This window comes from Schistocerca gregaria, chromosome 5 (genome assembly GCF_023897955.1).
Source record: "Schistocerca gregaria isolate iqSchGreg1 chromosome 5, iqSchGreg1.2, whole genome shotgun sequence".
Lineage (NCBI taxonomy): Eukaryota > Metazoa > Arthropoda > Insecta > Orthoptera > Acrididae > Schistocerca > Schistocerca gregaria.
In genome coordinates this window covers 170,063,771-170,084,579 of record NC_064924.1, presented here as the reverse complement: position 1 = coordinate 170,084,579, position 20,809 = coordinate 170,063,771, and the positions used below count along the sequence as shown (strand labels likewise).

Genomic DNA, 20,809 nt, shown 5'->3' with positions numbered 1-20,809 from the left:
ACAATAATTACTGACCAAGGGATCAACTTCATGTCGGATTTAATGAAGGAACTGTGTAAATTGTTGAACGTAAAGAAGCTGAGGACGAGCACTTTGCATCCACAGGCGAACGGGAGGACAAAACTGGTACACAGAACAATCGGGAAGATGTTAAGTTTTTATGTGGATTTTCATCACCGTCCGTGGGACGAGTATTTGAAGCATATTGTATGCATATAAAATACAAAAGTCCATACCAATACCGGTTTGTCCCCGTATAAGGTAGTGTACGGGCGAAAAATGCCATCACCATTTGGTTTAGTGAAGCTACAGAAAGGGAGGACCGGTGAATCCGTACGTCAGTTCGCGAGAACAATTCGGGATGTTTGGAAACGGGTACAAAAGGTGAATACGAAGCATTGAAGCGGAAAGGAAGTTTACCGCAGTATAGAGTAGGGCAATGGGCAGTGCTAACCAGGCCCTATACGCCAAAAGGGAAAAAGAAGAAGCTCGTCACGAGGTATCAAGGACCATACCAAGTAGTTGAAACCACATCCCCCGTTAATGTTAAGCTTCAGCTGCCAACTAGAACAATGATGGTACAGATTCGGCAGTTGTGGCCATTTAAGGTTTGTCCGGATGTGATTCCAGGTATGGCACAGGAAGGGAAGAGGAAGATGGTTCAAATGGCTCTGAGCACTATGGGACTCAACATCTTAGGTCATAAGTCCCCTAGAACTTAGAACTACTTAAACGTAACTAACCTAAGGACATCACACACACCCATGCCCGAGGCAGGATTCGAACCTGCGACCGTAGCAGCCCCGCGGTTCCCGACTGCAGCGCCAGAACCGCACGGCCACCGCGGCCGGCTGAAGAGGAAGAAAGAGAGAGTGAAGAGAGGTGTTCAGCGCAGGGAAAACCAGGAAGATAGAGTAGAGCGTGATGTACCGTATGTTTTGCGATCCAGAAAGTAGTACAGTATTTGTAGTTTTTTGTTTTCTTGTTATGTGTCCTTGAGTTTGAGTAGATTAATTAGGCATTGTAGTTTCATATGTTGTATGTGTATTCGAGTAATGTGAGCCTGCTAGGGGGACAGCAGTCTGTTCTGAGGTCACTGAGAGGGGGAGTGTTGGCAGTAATTTATCTCTTCATCATCGGGGCGGACGCCTTGCGGTTGCAGCACCTGGATGGAGGTGTGCTGTGCTCGAGGCAGGAAGATGTGATGGTGTCAAGTCACCAGGGGGCACTGAGGTTGTTATGGAACGTACGGGAAATTCAGAATGAAGCATGGAGGCTTGAGGAGGTGTTTGCGGAGCTTAGGCAATGTGCAGAGGGCAAGGGAACGCCGAAGGAAGTAGCCAGGGAGTATAAGAAATTGCCTGAGGCTAATGAGCCCACTACGGAAGCAGGTAGGATGGAATGGGTGGAGGAAGCGGTACCACAGGTAAGACGGAAACAAGGGTGGCTGAACGCGGGGGTATTGGAAATAGTCTTCGGAACCGCGGACGAAAGCGATATAAAGGAGATGAACAACACGGTGGAAGCGGTGAGGCTACTTGCGGAGGGGAATAGAGCAGCAGAAGCTTGGCACGCAACCCAGATAGGGACGTTGGAAGGGGAAGTCCTGAATAACACACGGTTACTCCGTTTATTAGCAGGACACATAGTGGAATATGCTAAGGCCTCAGAAGACGTAATAAATTGTAACATGTGAACCTTATAGGGGAGTCTAGAAGTCCTAGATATCCGGCTGATCTTAACTAGACTTCTGCAGGGGATAGCTGCCGTGTCTGGGATGTACAGGGAGGGAGTGATAACGAAACTGCAAGAAGCACTCCATCATGCTTTGCGAGACCAGATAGGTACCGATTTCTTAACGCCGGACCAATATTTACATGGGTTACGCAAGGCGCAGGAGGAACTACCATCAGGGTTATATTTAATAACGGAGCCCAGCGAGAGAAATTTGCCGTTTTCCTACTATGTTGCAACGGTAAAGGTAACGATCGACCGCGCACGAGTGTATATTTTGATCCAATTCCCAGTTATGGGGAAAAATGCAAGGTTTGCGGTCCACCCGTATCCAGTGAAGTGGGGAGCCTTGAGAAAGTTTGTAGAAGTCAAAACCGAGGAGGTATTGCTGATCTCGGCAGTTAACAGCCAGTACGCCGAAATGACAAGGGAGGAATTACGGAGCTGCCATAGAGGGAAGGTAGCAGTATGTCCAGCCGTGGTGATAAACACCAATCCGGACAAGTGCACGGTGTAATTATTTTTAGCCAGGAGGAAAGAAATAGACTGTTCAAGGGACAACATGGAGCCAAAATTGAGCTTGCAACGGGTCAGGATGCATTCGATCTTCTCCACCTATGAAAAATTATAGTAGTAGCAAGTTGTTTTGAGTAAGGAGTATTTGCCAAAGCGAAAAGTATAGAGCTCGAGGGGAGCGGAATTTTAATCAATGGAACTAGGTGTAACATAATAGGACCAACCTTCCATCTGCCAGCGTCAACTTCAGGAGTCATGCAATTGAATGTTACACAGCCACAGCTGTACTGGCCAGAAGCAACTTTAGAGTTTTTTCCAAGGCAGAATCTGACCTTGTTAAATCACACTCTGGAGTCAGATCTGTTGAGATCCGTAAACCAGCTCATTTTAGAGCAAGAGGGGCGCATCTCAGCCGAGCAGCTTGTGCAGCATGTTGCTCAAAATAGGGAGAGGCAGCGACAAGTAACGATTGTTTTGAGCACCTCTGTCCCAAGTGCCATCGCAGCCTTAACTATGTTGTGTGTTAGTTTCATTCTGATCAGGCGGAGAGCCAACTCCAAGAGGGAACCGACGTTAGTCCAAATCCCATTGAACTCGATACCGAGGGCGTAAGACAAGTAGGTAAGGGGTTGATCGAGCACTAAGTGGAGTGGTCATCTAGTAAGGAATTTTTACATTTTGTCTCTTGTCATGTGTTTTAAGAGGACCAGACCACATCTGAGTTTTCTAATAGGAGTAGTAAATATGTCCTAAGTACGTGCCGACCCAAACAATGTTAAGAGTAGTCCCAGGGACCAGGTCTTTCCGAAGGGGGGAATAATGTAGCGGCACCACCGTTTAAGATGGGAAAAGTTTAGCTTCAGTGCAATATTTCAAAACGCACAAGTTTCAGCCAGGCGCGGGCCTCTTGACAATAAGTGTTGTGGTTGGCAGGAGAGCCAACACCGTGTTACTAAAGGAGGCCGAAATGCACACGTTTCAGCTCACGCAGGCTGGCGTGTGGTCTGGAACATGACAAGGGAATTAGAATTGAGAAAAACGGACGTAGCTGGTGGAATACTTAACTTTAATCCATTAATCATGAACGTCGCTCGTGACAGTACATGATTCACAATATCAATGGTCACTGAATATGGCGCCTTGCTAGGTCGTAGCAAATAACGTAGCTGAAGGCTATACTAACTATCGTCTCGGCAAATGAGAGCGTGTTTTGTCGGTGAACCATCGCTAGCAAAGTCGGTTGTACAAGTGCTAGGAAATCTCTCTAGACCTGCCGAGTGGCGGCTCTCGGTCTGCAATCACTGATAGTGGCGACACGCAGGTCCGACGTATACTACCGGACTGCGTCCGATTTAAAGGCTACCACCTAGCAAGTGTGGTGTCTGGCGGTGACACCACAATACGTTATGCTGTTATTAAGTTTTCTTCCCATTCCATTCACATATGGTGTGTAGGAAAATAATTGTTTGAATGCGCCTGAGTGGCAACAGTTATTGTAGCCTTATCCTCACAATCCCTATATGACTGATACATAGGGGCTCCAAGTATATTCCTAGAGGCACCATTTAAAGCCAGTTCTCAAAACGTCTATGGCGACTTTCTTGGGATAGTTTATGTCTATCTTCAAAATTCTACCAGCTTAGTTTATTCAGCATCACTGTAACACTCTCCCAAGAATCGAACAAACCTGTGACCATTCATGCTGCCCTTGTCCATATACATTCAATATCCCCGTTTAATCTTATTTGTTTCGGGTGCCACACACTTGAGCTATGTTCTAGAACTGTGGTTCCCCAAGTAGTCCAAGTGGATCCCCAGTAGTCCACAGGAGACCAGACAGAGCTCCATGTTGGAGTGAAAAAAAATAGAGGTTCGCAAGTTGTAAGTGGGAGTCCACTAACATTTTAACCACCTTAATTTTTTGAGTACCAGGTGTATTTAACCAACGTCAGCGACTGTTACTTGTAAAAACAAGCATATTTGATATTCAGTACAATGTATATAGAGACTTACAAAGTGCCACCCGCGTGCCCACTCGCCCAGAATGCTTAGACGTCTAGGACAAAATACGACTTGTGCTGTGCTTGCAAGCTTCACTAATATAAATATGAATGCCAAGGACAAGGCGTTACTCATTTGTTTCCTGAATTCTGAGAATAAAAGTGTGAATGAATCGATGTCAGTGTTCGCCAGTGCCAAGAAAAGGAACCACCTGCCCATTTTTAGCGATATATTAAATTTATAATAAATAACTTTTCAAGCTTCCCAGTCTTATTGTTTGTTTTAACAATAAGAATCGGTACTAATCAATAAGATGTTCCTCTTATTGAGTGCAGTTCAACTAAATGATAATACAGTCCACTAATAAAGAGAATCTATGCTTATGGAACGAGGCATTGGTCTCATGAATTAGGTATATATTTTCTATGATCACTAATTAAAAACCAGCTATTTAATCTCATGGCTGCTAAAGCTTCTACGATTAAACAATGGATCTTAGCAGTTTATTGCTTTTAATAACTAAAACAGTTTTTCTGTTGACATTTTAGTTTTTCATTAAATAATTAATTCTATTCTATTCTGTTAAAATAGCCAATCCTGTTAAAATCACCTCATGATTACTAAAACAAACATTTTTTTCTTTACAGGATACAACTGATAGGAAAAATGACATAATCAAAGAAGAAATGTCGACGATACAGTGTTGATTATTTGAAATTTGGTTCTCTTCCATTGAAGGCAAACAAACGATTACTCATATGTCTTTTATGCAACAAAGTTGTGAGCAATGGCTCTATGAAACCATCGAAGTTCGAAGATCATCTAAGAAGCATCCTGATGAAATAGGTAAGGATTTGAAATAATGTCCAACATTGAAGGAAAAATATGAAAACAGACCCACAGTGGACAGTATCTTTGCTTCAACATCTCTAAGTAATGATGATGGCTTTCAGGTACTTTACAATATCTTATTGCTTATAGCGAAATCTGGAAAAGCGCACATCGGAGAACAGTTAATTTTACCCGGTATTGAAGAAGTTTTAAGAACTGTTCTGCACAAACCTCCATTTGACATATTCAAAAGAATTCCTTTAAGTAACAATGCACTGCAAAGATGTATTAGTGAAATGACCTCTGATATTGAAAGATTGTTGTGTAATTATCTGCAAACCATTCATTTTTCTATTCAGCTGAACGAGTCTACTTTACCTGATAATGAAGCACTATTATTGGCATATGTTCGATTTGTTGTGGATAAGAAATCCGTGAAGAGATGGTATTCGCAAAAACTTTGAAATCAATATTTGATGTCCTGAGTGCTTTTTTAAGGAAAAATCGATTCCGTCTACAAACATTATTTCAGTGGTGGCAGATGGAGCTCCTGCCATATTTTGGCGATATCGTGGGTTTATAACCCATCTTAAAAGAGTGATAGTAGGACTAACTGCAATTCATTGTGTCATCCGCCGACAACACCTTGTAGCAAAAAATTTGAGTGATAAATTGCACCAATCATTTCAATTTGTGATTAATGCAGTTAACAAAATAAGAAGCAATGCATTGAATACCCGTTTATTTGCATTAGTGTGCTATGAAAATGATGAAGATTTTCAACAATTGCTCTTACATACTGAAGTACGATAGTTGTTGAAAAGTGCATGTTTATCAAGACTTTACTCACTTTTCGAATCAGCTATAGAATTTCTGGAAACTAAAGGTCCAGATTTAAAAGAAAATCTCATCAAATTTAAAGCAGACACAGCGTAGTTGACAGATTTGTTCAACAAATTTAATGACGTTAACTTGCAGTTACAAGGGCACAGCCTAAATTTAATAAAAACAAAGGGTGTTATTTCGGCTTTTCTTGGTAAATTGAAATTTATGAAGCGAAATATTAGTTGCGTGAATTCCCCCAGTTTCCAAACTTGTCACAGGCAGAATGTCTAGTTGAGGATATTCACACATATGCTCAACATTTAATTACCCTGCATGATGACTTCAAAAATAGGTTTGAAGATATTCTGAAGATGTAAATACCAGCATGGATCATAAATCCATTTGATGAAACAGAAGTGGCGACTTGAGCTACTTGAGCTTAGCATCAATAAGGAGCTGAAGATGAAATTTAAAACAGGCTATCAAACATGTTGGCTGCAGGCAGAAATTCTAAACACATATCCTGGGCTGTGGAAATTTGTTAGAAAATTTTTGGTGGTGTTCCCCTCGTCATATCTTGTCAAAAAGTGTTTTAGTGTTGAAACTTCCTGGCAGATTAAAACTGTGTGCCCGACCGAGACTCGAACTCGGGACCTTTGCCTTTCGCGGGCAAGTTCTCTACCATCTGAGCTACCGAAGCACGACTTACGCCCGGTACTCACAGCTTTACTTCTGCCAGTATCTCGTCTCCTACCTTCCAAACTTTACAGAAGCTCTCACAGGAGAGCACTTGCCCGCGAAAGGTAAAGGTCCCAAGCTCGAGTCTCGGTCGGGCACACAGTTTTAATCTGCCAGGAAGTTTCATATCAGCGCACACTCCGCTGCAGAGTGAAAATCTCATTCTGTTTTAGTGTTGTTAGCAACCTATTAACAAAAAAAGGAACAGATTGAAGATCACAGATTTGGGAGATTTGAGGTTATTTCTTACAAAACTGCAGTCAAATATTGATAATCTGCTGTCAGTTCATCAAGTACATATGTCTCATTAAAATTATAACTGTGTTTTTAAATTGTTTATTTGCATTTTAGAATTGATTGTTGGTGTTTTGTCGATTGTTGATTATTATATTATCAAAGTTTATTTTTAAGCATATTACACACATAATCATAAGTTGTTGTTGTTGCGGTCTTCAGTCCTGAGACTGGTTTGATGCAGCTCTCCACACTACTCTATCCTGTGCACCGTCCATTCCGTTCAACCGCTCTTCTCCAAGTCCTTTGCTGTCTCTGACAGAATTACAATGTCATCGGCGAACCTCAAAGTTTTTATTTCTTCTCCATGGATTTTAATACCTAATCCGAATTTTTCTTTTGTTTCCTTTACTGCTCGCTCAATATACAGATTGAATAACATCGGGGAGAGGCTACAACCCTGTCTTACTCCCTTCCCGACCACTGCTTCCCTTTCATGTTCCTCGACTCTTATAACTGCCATCTGGTCTCTGTACAAATTGTAAATAGCCTTTCGCTCCCTGTATTTTACCCCTGCCACCTTTAGAATTTGAAAGAGAGTATACCAGTCAACATTGTCAAAAGCTAGAAATGTAGGTTTGCCTTTCCTTAATCTTTCTTCTAAGATAAGTCGTAGGGTCAGTATTGCCTCACATGTTCCAGTGTTTCTACGGAATCCAAACTGATCTTCCCCGAGGTCGGCTTCTACTAGTTTTTCCATTCGTCTGTAAAGAATTCGTGTTAGTATTTTGCAGCTGTGGCTTATTAAACTGACTGTTCGGTAATTTTCACATCTGTCAACACCTGCTTTCTTTGGGATTGGAATTATAAGTATTATTTTAATAAATAGGACACAAGAAATGTGCTATTTCTCTTTTTATTTTTACCACTCTAATTTTAGGGTTGGGACTCGACCATGACATTTTTAGGAGTTTTGTGAATATAGTAGAAATGTAGCATCAGGGGGTCTACCGAAAACAGTAAAACTTTGAAAGTGGTCTACAAGAAAAAAAAAAGTTTGGGAACTTCTGTTCCACAACCACACATGAGTGATTTGTAAGCAATTTCCTTTGTAGGCTGATTGCACTTCCCCAATATTCCACCAACAATCTGAAGTCAACCATCTGATTTACACTCAATGGAGTCTATGCCATCATTCCATTTCATAACCCTACAAAATGTGACACCGAAGTATTTGTATATCTTGGCAGATTCCAACAGTGACTCATTTACAACTGTTCTGAAAACTATTTGATTTCTTATACATCAGATATTCATACAGCCTGCAAAGAATTCAAATATAACATCTGGTAAGGTGTTAAATATATACCAGAAAAAACAGAAAGCCTGACTGGAACCTTGTGGGACACTGCAACTAACCAGTCCTCAGGCAGATGAGAAGTAATAGTTTAATACAGAACTATTTACTGTTGATCACTCTGCTTCTTTCTAGACAGATATGACGTGGATTATTTTGGGTGCAATGTGTGTGTATGTATGCTTGTGTGTGTGTGTGTGTGTGTGTGTGTGTGTGTGTGTGTGTTAATGCATAAGAGAGAGAGAGAGAGAGAGAGAGAGAGAGAGAGAGACTGGAGGGCGATTTTGGAGAATCTTGTTCATGACGGTTTTTTTTTTTGTGGATACATTTCACATCTTGTCACTTTTACTAAGTTTGCCTGTAAATATTTTAAGGAACGCAATTGTTGAGTGGCAAAAAGTCTTATCAGCATAATAACTAAATCTTGTCAGCATGAATTACTTATATACTAGCAGTAATTTCTTCTTCCGAGAATCATTTTACTGTCGTATAGTTCCTCGCTTGCGCTTGACAAGAGAATCATCCTGTTATTTTCCTGAAAGGTCGGTCAAATGATTAACGTCCATCCTTCATAATCTGAGGCCAATGTCTTAGTTAGTTACTTAGTAACATGTTCCATTGATCATAATGATTTGGAACGGTAATTTGTACATACGATTACATTCTGAACATTTCCTTTTCTTCACAGAAAGATATACATATGTGAGTTAGTAAGTGCTATCCACCACCTTTGCACATTACAGAAATACATTAGATTACATTTACTTTCACTCCAATTGAACCATAGTGAGGAGGTCCTCCAGGAGGTAGAAAATGTCAGAAAAACAATAACACAGGGTGTTTATAACTGAATATCAGGGTTTTAATGTTTTATAATATTTATTACATTAAACTTAAGAGTTATAAATGATATGTCGAATGAAAGAGCAACAGCTGTGTTTGTCACCAGTGTGCATGTGCAGCACGCACTGTTTTCGCCGCAATCCGCTAGACAGCGGTAGTAGCGAAGATGGCGACTACTGAACAGAAAGCGTTTTGTGGTTTGCGGTTTGCAAAGACCGAATCTGTAATTATTGTGTGTTCTGGTTGAAGTTCGGTTGTGATCCTCCAAGCGATAATAACATTCATAGATGGTATCATCAGTTTGAAGATACCGGCTGCATTTGTAAAGGGAAGAGCACATGATGTTCAAGAGGTAGTGAAGAGACTGTTGAGCGAGTGAGAGAGTCATTCACTCATAGCCCAAAGAAATCAGTCCAGAAGGCTAGTCGTGAATTACAAGTTTCCGTGTCGACTTTTTGGAAAGTTTTAAGAAAACACGTGCATCTATGTCCTTACCATTTACAGTTATTACAGGCTCTAAAGCTGGCAGACCATTGATTACATGCCAACTTTGCCAACGAAATGTTGTTTCATGACGATGAAGATTTTCTGGATATGTTGTCTTCAGTGATGAATCGACCTTTCACCTTAGTGGACATGTTAACACTCACTATGTGCGCATCTGAGGCTCAGAAAATCCTCACGAAGTGGTACAAATGCAACGAGATTCCCCTAAAGTTACTGTTTTTTGTGGCGAATCCCAGTAGAAAGTTTATAGGCCTTTCTTTTTTGGTGAACCTACCGTAACTGGCACTTCTTACCTTGATACACTAGAGAATTGGCTCTTCCCTCAGTTGGAAGAAGATGAGCCAGAGAACTTCATTTTCCAGTAAGATGGTGCGCCACCTCACTGGCATAGCGAAGTATGAAACTGGTTGAACTTCACTGTACCCAAGCGCTGGATAGGCCACAAGGGGCCCAATGACAGGGCTTGCTTTGCATGGCCTCCACGTTCACCCGACCTAACGCCATGCGATTTTTTGCTTTGGGGCATCATCAAGGATCGTGTGTATGTGCCTCTGCTAGCAGCAGAACTCCCTGAATTAAGAAACAGGATTGAAGAAGCTGTTGTTACAATTACTGAAGATACACTTGTCAACATTTGGGAAGAACTTGGCTATAGACTTGATGTGTGCCGTGTGACAAATGGTCCTCACACTGAACATTTGTAAGGTTCTTGGTAAAACTGTTGAAGTTGCTCTTTCACTTGACATATCATTAATCTCTGTAAGGTCAATATAATAAATATTACGAAGCATTAAAACCCCCATTATTTATAACTGAAACAAACTAGCTGATGTACCTTCCGCAGGTCCCAAGTGGAATCATCATCATTTTTTTAATGAACACTATACGAAAGTATCATTTTACAAACACTCATTTATTAAAATAGCATTGTTGTTGTTGTTGTCTTCAGCCTGAGACTGGTTTGATGCAGCTCTCCATGCTACTCTATCCTGTACAAGCTTCTTCATCTCCCAGTACTTACTGCAACCTACATCCTTCTGAATCTGCTTAGTGTTTTCATCTCTTGGTCTCCCTCTACGATTTTTACCCTCCACGCTGCCCTCCAATGCTAAATTGGTGATCCCTTGATGCCTCAGAACATGTCCTACCAACCGATCCCTTCTTCTTGTCAAGTTGTGCCACAAACTCCTCTTCTCCCCAATTCTATTCAATACCTCCTCATTAGTTATGTGATCTACCAATCTAATCTTCAGCGTTCTTCTGTAGTACCACATTTTGAACGCTTCTATTCTCTTCTTGCCCAAACTATTTATCGTCCATGTTTCACTTCCATACATGGCTACACTCCATACAAATACTTTGAGAAATGACTTCCTGACACTTAAATCTATACTCAATGTTAACAAATTTCTCTTTTTCAGAAACGCTTTCCTTGCCATTGCCATTCTACATTTTATATCCTCTCTACTTCGACCATCATCAGTTATTTTGCTTCCCAAATAGCAAAACTCCTTTACTACTTTAAGCGTCTCATTTCCTAATCTAATTCCCTCAGCATCACCTGACTTAAGTTGACTACATTCCATTGTCCTCGTTTTGCTTTTGTTGATGTTCATCTTATATCCTCCTTTCAAGACACTGTCCATTCTGTTCAACGGCTCATCCAAGTCCTTTGGTGCCTCTGACAGAATTACAATGTCATCGGTGAACCTCAAAGTTTTTATTTCTTCTCCCTGGACTTTAAAACCCACCCCAAATTTTTCTTTTGTTTCCTTTAATGCTTGCTCAATATACAGATTGAATAACATCGGGGACAAGCTACAATCCTGTCTCACTCCCTTCCCAACTGCTGCTCCCTTTTCATGCCCCTCGACTATTATAACTGCCATCTGGTTTCTGTACAAATTGTAAATAGCCTTTCGCTCCCTGTATTTTACCCCTGCCACCTTCAGAATTTGAAAGAGAGTATTCCAGTCAACATTGTCAAAAGCTTTCTCTAAGTCTACATATGCTAGAAACGTAGGTTTGCCTTTCCTTAATCTTTATTCTAAGATAAGTCGTGTTGCAACATTTCTATGTAATCCAAACTGATCTTCCCCGAGGTCGGTTTGTACCAGTTTTTCCATTCGTCTGTAAAGAATGCGCCTTAGTATTTTGCAGTTGTGACTTATTAAACTGATAGTTCGGTAATTTTCACATCTGTCAACACCTGCTTTCTTTGGGATTGGAATTATTATATTCTTCTTGAAGTCTGAGGGTATTTCGCCTGTTTCATACATCTTGCTCACCAGATGGTAGAGTTTTGTCAGGACTGGCTCTCCCATGGCCGTCAGTAGTTCCAATGGAATGTTGTCTACTTCTACTCCCGCCTCCTTGTTTCGAGTCAGGTCTTTTAGTGCTCTGTCAAACTCTTCACGCAGTATTGTATCTCCCATTTCATCTTCTTCTACATCCTCTTCTATTTCCAAAATATTGTCCTCAAGTACATTTCCTTGTACAGACCCTCTATATACTCCTTCCATCTCTCTGCTTTCACTTCTTTGCTTAGAACTGAGTTTTCATCTGAGCTATTGTTATTTATACAAGTGGCTCTCTTTTCTCCATAGGTCTCTTAGCATTACTGCACTGAATTTAAAATTTAAAAAAATGTTTTTTTATTTAAAAGGTAATAAACATGTAATACAACTGCTACAGTACTTATTACAATAAACATGTTATTGCACTGAAATGGTGCAGAAGTTAGATTGTACTCCTGGAAATGGAAAAAAGAACACATTGACACCGGTGTGTCAGACCCATCATACTTGCTCCGGACACTGCGAGAGGCCTGTACAAGCAATGATCACACGCACGGCACAGTGGACACACCCGGAACCGCGGTGTTGGCCGTCGAATGGCGCTAGCTGTGCAGCATTTGTGCACCGCTGCCGTCAGTGTCAGCCAGTTTGCCGTGGCATACGGAGCTCCATCGCAGTCTTTAACACTGGTAGCATGCCGCGACAGCGTGGACGTCTACCGTATGTGCAGTTGACGGACTTTGAGCGAGGGCGTATAGTGGGCATGCGGGAGGCCGGGTGGACGTACCGCCGAATTGCTCAACACGTGGAGCGTGAGGTCTCCACAGTACATCGATGTTGTCGCCAGTGGTCGGCGGAAGGTGCACGTGCCCGTCGACCTGGGACCGGACCGCAGCGACGCACGGATGCACGCCAAGACCGTAGGATCCTATGCAGTGCCGTAGGAGACCGCACCGTCACTTCCCAGCAAATTAGGGACACTGTTGCTCCTGGGGTATCGGCGAGGACCATTCGCAACCGTCTCCATGAAGCTGGGCTACGGTCCCGCACACCGTTAGGCCGTCTTCCGCTCACGCCACATCATCGTGCAGCCCGCTTCCAGTGGTGTCGCGACAGGCGTGAATGGAGACGTGTCGTCTTCAGCGATGAGAGTCGCTTCTGCCTTGGTGCCAATGATGGTCGTATGCGTGTTTGGCGCCTTGTAGGTGAGCGCCACAATCAGGACTGCATACGACCGAGGCACACAGGGCCAACACGCAGCATCATGGTGAGGGGAGCGATCTCCTACACTGGCCGTACACCTCTGGTGATCGTCGAGGGGACACTGAATAGTGCACCGTACATCCAAACCGTCATCGAACCCATCGTTCTACCATTCCTAGACCGGCAAGGGAACTTGCTGTTCCAACAGGACAATGCACGTCCGCATGTATCCCGTGCCACCCAACATGCTCTAGAAGGTGTAAGTCAACTACCCTGGCCAGCAAGATCTCCGGATCTGTCCCCCATTGAGCATGTTTGGGACTGGATGAAGCGTCGTCTCACGCGGTCTGCACGTCCAGCACGAACCCTGGTCCAACTGAGGCGCCAGGTGGAAATGGCATGGCAAGCCATTCCACAGGACTACATCCAGCATCTCTACGATCGTCTCCATGGGAGAAAGGCAGCCTGCATTGCTGCGAAAGGTGGATATACACTGTACTAGTGCCGACATTGTGCATGCTCTGTTGCCTGTGTCTATGTGCCTGTGGTTCTGTCAGTGTGATCATGTGATGTATCTGACCCCAGGAATGTGTCAATAAAGTTTCCCCTTCCTGGGACAATGAATTCACGGTGTTCTTATTTCAATTTCCAGGAGTATATATATATATATATATATATATATATATATATATATATATATATATATATATATATATATATATAATTTTACTTTGCTATCTGTCAGACATTTTATATCACTGGGTAAATGATTAACAATTTTTGTTGCAGCATTGTGCACTCCTCTTTGTGCTTAAGACATCCTTAACATGGAGTAAAGAATGTCATTTTTCCTTCTGGTATTGTAATTATATACCTCATTGTTCCTCTGGAACTGTAGTGGATTGTTTACAATAAACTTTATAAGGGAATAAATATACTTTGAAGCAGTAGTCAGAATTCCCAACTCCTAAAACAGATGAGTACCAAATAATTATGGATGAGCACCAAGTGTTATTCTCACATCATGGTCTTGCATAACAGAGACTTTCTTGCTTAAAGATGAGTTACCCCAGAACATTGTTCTGCATGACATTATTGAATGAAAATATGCAAAATGTGTCAGTTTACTGATTTGTCTCTCCCAAGATTTGCAATGATTCTAAGTGTAAATGTGGCTAAACCAAGCTATTTTAGAAGTTTCAAAATGTGTTTTTTTCCTGTTTAAATTGTAAAAATATGGATCCCTAAAAATTTTGAAGTCTCCAGCCTATTTATTATTTCCTCACCATGTGTTAAACTTCTGATTGGTATAGTACCTCTAAATGTGCAGAACTGAATATGTTGTGTCTTTTTAAAATTGAGGATGACACCATTTGCAGAAAACCAATCAATGATACTTTTAAAAATTTGTTTACCATTTCTTCTGTTTCTGTATATATATATATTTGGACTGATTACAATACTAGTGTCATCTGCAAAAAGAACTTAATTCTGCTTGTTGTAAACTAGATGGAAGATCGTTTACCCATATAAAGAACAGTAATGGACCTAAGATTGAACCTTCTCTCCAGTCAGAATTATGTGCCTGGACTATATTGCTTGAATTACTATGCACAACTTTCTTAATTCTTTTGGCTGGATATGACATTATCCATTGATTGGCTATAGCATCAGTTCCATATAATGTTAATTTATCTAGGAGAATACCGTGATTCACACAATTAAATGCCTTAGAGGGGTCGCAGAATATACCAAGAAATGATTTTTTATTATTTAATGCTTCCAAAATCTGGTTATCGAATATGTAAATGGCATTATCTTTAGAGCAACCCTTCTGAAACCCAAACTGTAATTTCCTAAGAATAATATTGTTGTAGAGGTGAGATACTATTCTAGAATACATCACCTTCTCAAAAATTTTGGGGAATGATGTCAGAAACGAGACAGGTCGTAATTATTGATATTTCACTTATCACCCTTCTTAAAGACGGGTTTAACAACGGCATATTTCAGTCTATCTGACAAAATGCCTTGAATTACTGATGCATTACATATTTCAGATAAGACTGGACTTGTTACATGGGAATAAATGTTTAGTACTGTACTGGAAACTCCAGGAAAACTATATGAGCTTTTATTTTTGAAATAATGTGTAACTTTCTTACTTTCAGAAAGAGAACTTGGTGATAAATTCATATGGCTGGATTTTATGAAATTTACAGTTTCAATGCTCTTGTGATTTTGCTCTTGCACTGTTTGTCCCTATGCTTTCAACTATGTTTAAGAAATGATTATTAATTACTTGCTACCTGTAACTCATCTCTTGTATCCCTTCCACTCAATTCAAGAGTGCTGTGGTGTTGGTTTGTGGCTGGTTGTCTTCTCTCTCACTTAACTACATTCCATACAGCCTCAGGTCTGTTGTCGGAAGTACTGGTTTCTGACATATGAGCATGTTCTTTGAATTTTTAATAACTTTTATTAGTAATATTGAGTATTTTTTATAGGGTGCAACTACTGCAGGATCCCTACTTGTTCTTGCTACCGTATCGGTTTTCGTCATACAGGGTAAGTAACATAATATGCTAGAATGAGACTTTCACTCTGCAGCGGAGTGTGCACTGAAATGAAACTTCCTGGCAGATTAAAACTGTGTGCCAGACCAAGACTTGGAAGTTTCATATCAGCGCACACTCCGCTCCGAAGTGCAAGGCTCGCAGGAGAGCTTCTGTGACGTTCGGGAAGTAGGATACGAGATACTGACAGAATTGAAGCTGTGAGGACGGCGCATGAGTCGTGTTTGTGTAGCTCAGATGGTAGAGCACTTGCCCGCGAATGGCAACGGTCCCGAGTTCGAGTCTTGGTCCGGCACACAGTTTTAATCTGGCAGGAAGTTTCAACATAATATACTAATGACACGTACGTATTTCGAGCCTCTGGGGGTTCGGAGTACCAGATGAATTGATAGAAAGAAGCTAAGCGAGATGAATGAATGTTGCAGCAAAGGGATCCTGTAGAGATTTGCAGTGCTTTACTGTTATGTCTTACAACGGTTTTTAACTGTCATGCCAGCTGGTATGACAGTGAGCTAAGTCAGTCGCCTGGCAGATGGATGATTAGAGTACGCGTGTGAAAGTTTTCGTTGTCTGTGGGAAATCGGACGAGTTTCATCTCCGCATTTAGCACAAAAATTGACTGCAATGTGATTTGACGTTTAATTATATAATCGATACTTTGTGTTTAGTATTAGCTGCGAACTGTTGGAGAGGATCTTTGGTTTTCGTATACCGCAGTGAAGTTTAACAACAAAGTGTGGTGGTTGTGTAATGTAATCTGAGAAAGCTTTGAGTAAGACGCAGTGTTTTGGAGAAAATGGTTGACGCTTTTGTTTTTCGTGCCATACCTGTTTATCAAGCGCAGATTGGAATTAATGATACTCCAATTACGAGAGCTCTTGAAGAAGGGCAGTTTAAACTTGCCCAACAACTTATTCTCGAAAATACGGATCGCAGCTATCTTGATGAAGGTATTGTTTGAAAAATACTTGTCTCATTTGTATGTCAATATAGCATGCAAACCGGTTCACTTTGTTGTCGTACTGGTGTTTGTTGATCAACATGACAATCACGCCGTTTTGAAGGTGTATTCTGTGAGTTGAACTGTGTTTTTTTGTTACAAATTTCTGCTAGGCTTTAAATTTAGAGTAGGAACTATTACTGCCTAACATTATGCCCGCTCGGTTTTTCGTAGATGCCAGTTATATTCTACTGTGTAATGTTTAGAGTGTACGAAGTATATTAGATATTACGATGCTTTGAAAGGAAACGCGGACACATCTTAGTCTTAGATTATAATACAAAGTATTTCACGGTTTTTAAATACAGTTTATAGTGTGATGACAGCAACGTGAAGCTGTCATTGCTAATTGTCACTTATTGTTACGTACCTAGTCGCTACATGGGTATATTGATATTTATTATTAAACAACAATTAACATTATGTGAATAGAAACATTGCTAGGCCTACTTCTATACAGCTATAAAAATCTTTTGTTCTAGATATTAGATAATCAAAGTTTTATGAAGCTAAACAAAGTAAGTTTTGTAATCGCCTATTGAATTTATTATGATGCTCAGTTTATTCTTTTATGACTAATTGGCTGTTGCTGAAGGCATTTGCACCAAAATACAGAACACCTCTCTGAGCCCTACATAGTTTTTAAATGTACAGTGATTGTGGAAACAACATTACAGCTGATACTGCTTTTTATTTCTTGCAACAAGTATCGCTAAGAAAATATTGTGCTGGGAAGTGACTGAGAGATTTTCTAGATCTTTTAAGGGGCAGCTTATGATTTGTGGCTGTGTACTGTATACAACGTACTTACAGCTTGTACTGAAAGCTAAATCAGAGTTTTCTTTACTTTAGTTACATTCCTCCAGAAAATAATTCCATAAAACAGGGTGTGAAGGCATGTCAAATGGCCAGCTCCTTGGCCTGCAAGTACAAAAATATGCTTCTCAGTGCTGCAGTGTGATTTGAAATAAGCCACATGATTAGGTTTTGTATGTGTTAGCTTCATTTTCAGCTAGATAGGAAGGTACTTCACTTTTGATATAAAAGATGGGATTGGTTAAAGGAAAATTAGTCTTTTTCCTCTTTCATTACTTTTCTCACTGCATGGTGTTTTGAAGTAAGTTACATGATTAGCCAGAGTGCAATTTTCACTCTGCAGTGGAGTGTGCGCTGATATGAAACTTCCTGGCAGATGAAAACTGTGTGCTGGACCGAGACTCGAAAAAGTACACAGAAGAATATACTTGCAATTAAAACACACATTGCTGTCATTTTCATTGTTTTACCATCATGCAAAACTGAGTAACTAGCTGTGTTACAATAGATATATGAATGACAGGTATTTCATACATCCATACTTCGCAAACCATAGTGAAGTGCATGGAAGAGCATGCTCCCTGTTAAAACAAACATTGCTGCTTTTTATTGTTGCTTTCGCATGGGAAGAGTGAATGATGGTGTAAGAGACTGTGTGTGTGTACTGTAATTGTCGTAATTTTGTGTTCGTGGTTTCTACAGCAGTGACATATAAGGGGTTGTAAAAAGTACTATTTATAAGCTAACCCCTGGTAGGCTGTTAAACATTCTTTCAGCTTTATGGAGCTTGTGTGTTTGATAATGAAGAGTTATGCTACATCAATCATCACTTTCCTTATTGGTTTTGTCATAGAGAGGTTAGGTTACATAAATTTTGTGTGGGATGATTACCAAAGGAATCATACACTTTGTGTGACAATGTGCAACCCTATACTATAAATTGAACAAAGGAAAAACGGGTGTTTGTCAACATTCTCTCAATAGTTCGAACTTGGTACCAAGCAGGTTACGTATCTTCCCCAAGATGAAGGCCTGGCTGGCAGGAATGCACTCCGCAACTGGCCCAAACATCAGGTGCCACCATTCTTTGATGAAGGAATAAGGAAACTGATGGTTGGTGACTGTGTGAAATAATGTCAAGTTTTAAGTACATATTGTGCAGGCATGAAAATAAATTTTATCAAGGGTTTTTTTTTTTTTTAACAACCAGTTGGTGGTTAATTTATATATAGCTGTCATATATTCCTAAGTTCCTCACTTAATGCTAGTTCTTGAAACTTTTTTGAAGTAGACTTTTGTGGGATGTGTTATCATTGTTTCAGCAGCTGATGGTTCAGATTTTTCAGTATTTCTGTGATCAAACTAGTCACTATTAGTGCTGTCCACTAATGTTTGTATTCAATTGCACTGTTAGTCCTATTTGATTTGAATCCCACACACTTCAACAATATTGTAAGACAAGTTACACAAGTATTTTGTAAGCAGCCTCCTTTTTAGACTGACTACATTTACCCATGATCCTATCAGTGGAGTGAAGTCATTTACTTGCTTAACCTGCATTGAGCCTATTTAATCATTAGACCTTGGATATTATATGCAAAAATATGGCAAGAAAGGTGCAACTATATAGGCAAAACCGATGCCAGTTGTATATCCACAAAATTTGGGACGGATTGCATAGTCATTTAATAACAAACATCCCGTAAGATTTTTTTGTGGTGTTACATTGTATCACTTTGCAGATATTTACAAACAGAAGAGAAATATTCTGTTTGACATCTAAAAATTGATATTTTGTTTTAAATGATCATCACTATTCTTGTTCATTGCAACATCTGCATCAAGATTTTTATGTAAGTTTTGTTCAAGTCTCTGTTTTGCATTATCTTCAAGCACATCATTAACATCTGTCAATTGGCCATTTGTTCTCCTTTCTAAAAACACTGCTATGTTTTCTCTTGGCTTTGTCAGAAAGTAATGTCAATGTATGACACAGTTCATATGGCAAATACTGTTTACCTCATAGTTCTTTAGCCTTTATTACAGTTGAAGCATCGTCTGACAAAGCATCTAAAAACCTACGTATAGCCTGAAAATTATTATAGTCAACAAAGACATGATAAACAAGCAAAACCTACATATAGCCTGAAAATTTTTATAGTCAACAAAGACATGATAAACAAGCAGAAAGCACCACAAGCTATACAATTTGCTAAAGGTGTGTGTGTGTGTGTGTGTGTGTGTGTGTGTGTGTGTGTGTGTGTGTGTGTGTGTGTGTGTGTGTGATCAATCCACTATCAGCTTTTGATAACATTTCATCAGTTCTCGTGAAGGCAGCATTACAGAAAAAGGGAGGAGGAAATAAAGGTGGTGATATGATATTGTGGGAAGAATTTGACAGATCACTGAAGGTCCTAAATCCAAACAGAACCCCTGGAGTAGATGACATTCCCTCAGAATTACTGAGATCTTTTGTAGAATCAATCAAGGCAAAATTATTCCAACAGGTGTATGAGATATAAGAGATAGGAGAAGTACCATCAGGAGCTTAAGAAAAATTTAATAATTCCTATACCAAAGTAGACAGGTGTGAATACTACCAAACAGTTAGTTTAATAAATTATGGTTACAAAATTCTGATGTGAATAATTTACAGAATAATATAAACACTAACTTCTGGGAAGATTAGTTGGGGGTTTCATAAAATGTGGAAACACCCAAGAAAATACTGACCCTATGAGTTACCTACTGCCCCTGAGACTTACTGTAGAAGCCATGTTGAAGAAAGCCGACCCTACATAGCTTTTATAAATGTAGAGATAGCTTATGACAATATTGACTGGACTACACTCTTTGACATTCTGGAGGTATCGGGGATGAAATACTGAGAGCAAAAGGTTATTTTCAGTTTGTACAGAAATCAGACTGCAGTTTTAAGAACTGAAGGAAATGAAAGGGAAGTGGTAGTTGAGAAGAAAGTGAGCCAGGGTTGTAGCCTACACACAGTGTTATTCAATTTGTACATTGGACAAGAAAACAAGAGTAAATTTGGAAACTTTGTGGTTTACCAATGGCATTGTAATTGTGTCAGAGACAGAGAAGGATTTAAAAGAGTCATTGAACAGAAGGGATAATGTCCGAAAAGAATACTATTAGGACACTGAAATAGCTGAATTAGAAAGGATATAAAATGCTGTTTGGCAATAACAAGAAAAGCATTCCTGAAGAAGAGAAATTTGTTAACATTTAATATAAATTAAAATGTAGTAAGCCTTTCTGAAGGTATTTGTGTTACTATAGCCTTATAAGGAAATGAAACATAGTCAATAAG

At 40.1% G+C, this 20,809-nt stretch overlaps 1 protein-coding gene across 6 annotated transcripts in view; it reads left to right on the top strand.

Annotated features, from left to right (window-relative positions):
* Window positions 1-4,959: 4,959 nt before the first annotated feature.
* LOC126272258 (uncharacterized) overlaps window positions 4,960-20,809 on the top strand; it is a 79,574-nt gene continuing 63,724 nt past the window's right edge. For 2 of the 6 annotated variants that reach the window (XM_049974983.1, XM_049974979.1), the window contains exon 1: window positions 16,525-16,612. Coding sequence is in view for 3 of the 6 variants with exons in the window: in XM_049974977.1 (XP_049830934.1) it covers window positions 16,459-16,612 (154 nt within the window). In the remaining 3 variants the exon portion in view is untranslated. Of the gene's footprint in view, window positions 5,098-16,332; window positions 16,613-20,809 lie in introns of those variants that run through there. The other 4 variants (XM_049974978.1, XM_049974980.1, XM_049974977.1 and 1 more) reach the window with 4 other exon arrangements.